At 49.3% G+C, this 3,104-nt stretch overlaps 1 gene segment (V, D, J or C); it reads left to right on the forward strand.

The window, feature by feature from the left end:
* The first annotated feature begins 2,035 nt into the window (after nucleotides 1–2,035).
* LOC136392218 (T cell receptor beta variable 12-4-like) lies at nucleotides 2,036–2,814 on the forward strand. The segment is given in 3 exon segments: nucleotides 2,036–2,066; nucleotides 2,341–2,346; nucleotides 2,447–2,814. Coding segments are annotated over 3 exon segments (405 nt in total).
* Nucleotides 2,815–3,104: the final 290 nt, after the last annotated feature.

The raw sequence follows: 3,104 nt of genomic DNA on the forward strand, positions 1-3,104 counted from the left end.
CCAGCACAACAGAATTTCTACCCAAGAACGTTTGCTGTTAGCAGGATGATACCAGCTTGTAGTTCTGAATTTGCCAGCTACCTGATACTCCCATGCGTCTGTTGGAAGCCTATGAGGTCTGGGGACAGACAGGGTTTTTTCTTGAGCTTCCCTTGGCCACGTTCCAAATTCTTTTCATGTGACAGTGTGCCTGTCTCCCTCTGTATCATACACTGTCTCTAACTTCTGCCTCTTTCACCAGTGGTCATTGAGTAACACAGATCCTGTAATGAATGTATTAGACTCCTATTGCTGCACTAACAAGTTACCACAAACTTTGTGGCTTGAAACAACACAAATGCGTTCTTTTACAGTTCTGGAGATCAGAAGTCCGATGTGGATCCAACTAGGTTAACGTAAAGGTGTCGGCAGTGCTGTGTTCCCTTTGGAGGCTCTAGGGGACCATCTCTTCTCTTCCTTTTTTCCTTCAAAGGGCCACCCACAGTCCTCGGGTCATGGCCCCTTCCATCTTCGAAGCCTACAATGACCAGCTTGAGCCTTTTCTCACGCTACATCCCTCTGACTCTTCTTCCTCCTCCTTCCACAATGTAATCCGCTGATTAGCCACCTCAGTTTCATTTGGGACCTCAGTCCCCTCCTGCTATAGAGGATAACACATCCACAATGTCCTGGATTAGATACAGATATCCTGGGGAAGGCATCATTCTGCCTCCCACACCTAGGTACCTGGTAACAGGGGAAGAACACTGATCTTTTTGAAAAACAAGATGGTGGCAACAGTTTTATGTTTTAGGTTCAACAGGAACCAGAGGCAGACCCACAAGGGAAATGAGTCCCTCAGATCACACCACCTGGCCTGAAAACTATCTGCTTTATAGAATTGGCCTGTGCTCCTCAGTTCAGGGGCTTCAGCAGTACGTCGCTGTGCTAACCACAAAATATGGACGTACACCAGTCCTTCTTCTTGGTTAACATGCAACTCTGGGTAGTTATGATGACTCTCTTCCATGTCAATGGGCAGAAAGGAGGCCTGTGTTTTACGTCCCAGGCAATCCAGGTTTCCGTGAGTTCTGTCCTATAGCCAACTTCCCACTAGTCATTATCCCACGTTTTCCCATTCAGAAACCCGAGCTTTTAAATCAGAAACAGTGAAGAATAAAATCTTGACTGTGTTTATGCCAAAGACATGATCTGTTTCTATATCAAACTTCAGTGTGTTCTCTGTCCTCCTGGGTCCTCCTTGCTGAGTTCAGACCATTGTTCTCTCCCTGCTTTGACCCCCAGCCATTCACGCATGTGGCGTTAGAGTATTATACGTTGTGGCTGCCCTGACTGTTTTACCCTCAGGTCTCTGCTCACTCACTCTTCTCCCCACTGTCGATCCTGCCATCACTGGGGACGTCATCATCACATGGACAATTTATACGTGGGTTTGGCTTCTCAGTTTTTTTTACCTCCTCACTGACAATGACTTCCTTACTTCCAGTCTTTCCCAGATGCACGTCCATGGTTCTAGACCACGAGATGAACTACAAATGAGCACTTTCCCAAATTTCCATGTCAACCCTCCCTTCCTCCCCTCCGTTCCTCCTTCCTCTCCATCTCACTAACTCAGCACCTTCCTTCTACAGTGCTTCTAGCCACTGACCATGCACCCGACAGCGTGCGAACCCCCATGTTCTTAATTCTCACATTGTCCAAACCAGGTTCAAGGTTCAATGCCATAACATCAACCCCAGTTAAATCCAACTCCCTCTTCCCAGGACATCTGTTTATGCCTCTTCATAAAGAGTATGGTGGCCAAGTCAAATTCCTATATGGAGGGATCCAGGATAAAGCCCCAACTCAGCAAGAAACTGTTTTGATTTTATGTGTCTGGGAAATCAGGGTCATCTTGGAAGGAGTATGAAGGACTTGAGACTTAGGAGTATTTAATTGGTGTCTAGAACTTGCAGGGCCAACAGCACACTCACAGGGAATATAAATATCTAGCAGCAGTTCACATGTGATGCAGCAGAGAAAGCATGGTGGGAGCATGGGGGATGGACCAGGTGACAGTGATGAAGGTGCTTAGCGCCTTTGAGTCAACCACGTCGCAGAGAATTTATGACCTATCCCACTTCTGTAGAGGACTGATGTCCACCCTGGGGAGGAGGTCCTACGAGCAGTGACAGAGAACAATATCACTGCCAAGACACTCCCCACCATGTGGAGACCAGAGGACTAGAAGCCCTGTCTCTCTGTTCACGCCCACAAGGGCCACCTCTGGATGAAGCCTCCTCCTGCCCCACCCTGCCATGGCCACCAGGCTCCTCTGCTCTGTGACTCTCTGTCTCCTAGGTGTCGGTGAGTCCCCAGAAACCAAGAATCTGCATTTTCAGATAGTCCCAGGTCAGATTCCACTTATGTTCCTTACCCTGTTCCCAAACTCTGTCCCCTTCCACAGAGCTCACAGATGCTGGCGTCACCCAGACACCCAGGCACATGGTGACCAAGATGGGACAAGAGGTAACTCTGAGTTGTGAGCCAATTTCAGGCCATACCTACCTTTACTGGTATAGGCAGACCTTGGTGGAGGGACTGGCATTTCTGATTAGCTTCAGCAGTCAAATGACATTAGAAAACTCAGGGATGCCCAAGGAGCGGTTCTCAGCCCAGATGCCCAACGAGTCATTCTCCACTCTGACGATCCAGTCCACGGAACCTGGGGACTCGGCCCTGTACCTCTGTGCCAGCATCTTAGCCACAGCGCTGCAGAGTCCCCCCTCCCTGTGCGGGAACCCTCCGCTTCCCCTTCTCGCCCCAGCCTCCTGACTTCTGAATCTTTCCTGCTCCTCTCACACCGAGATTCATGTGTAGGTTTGGGGCATGACAAGGACAGAAATGATAAGATATTATCAAATATAAGAGTCTGGTTTCAGAGCATTCTCTCCCCTCTTGAGTCCTCCCTGTGTATCCAGATCACTGTCCTCCCCCCGGCTTTGATGCCCAGCCCTTTACACACATGGCGTTAGGATGCTCCCCTCTGCGGCTGCCCTGACTTCTTCACCGCCTGGTCTTCCCTCAGTCACTCTTCTCACTACTGATCTTGCTGTCACTGGGGA

This window comes from Saccopteryx leptura, chromosome 2 (assembly GCF_036850995.1).
Source record: "Saccopteryx leptura isolate mSacLep1 chromosome 2, mSacLep1_pri_phased_curated, whole genome shotgun sequence".
NCBI lineage: Eukaryota > Metazoa > Chordata > Mammalia > Chiroptera > Emballonuridae > Saccopteryx > Saccopteryx leptura.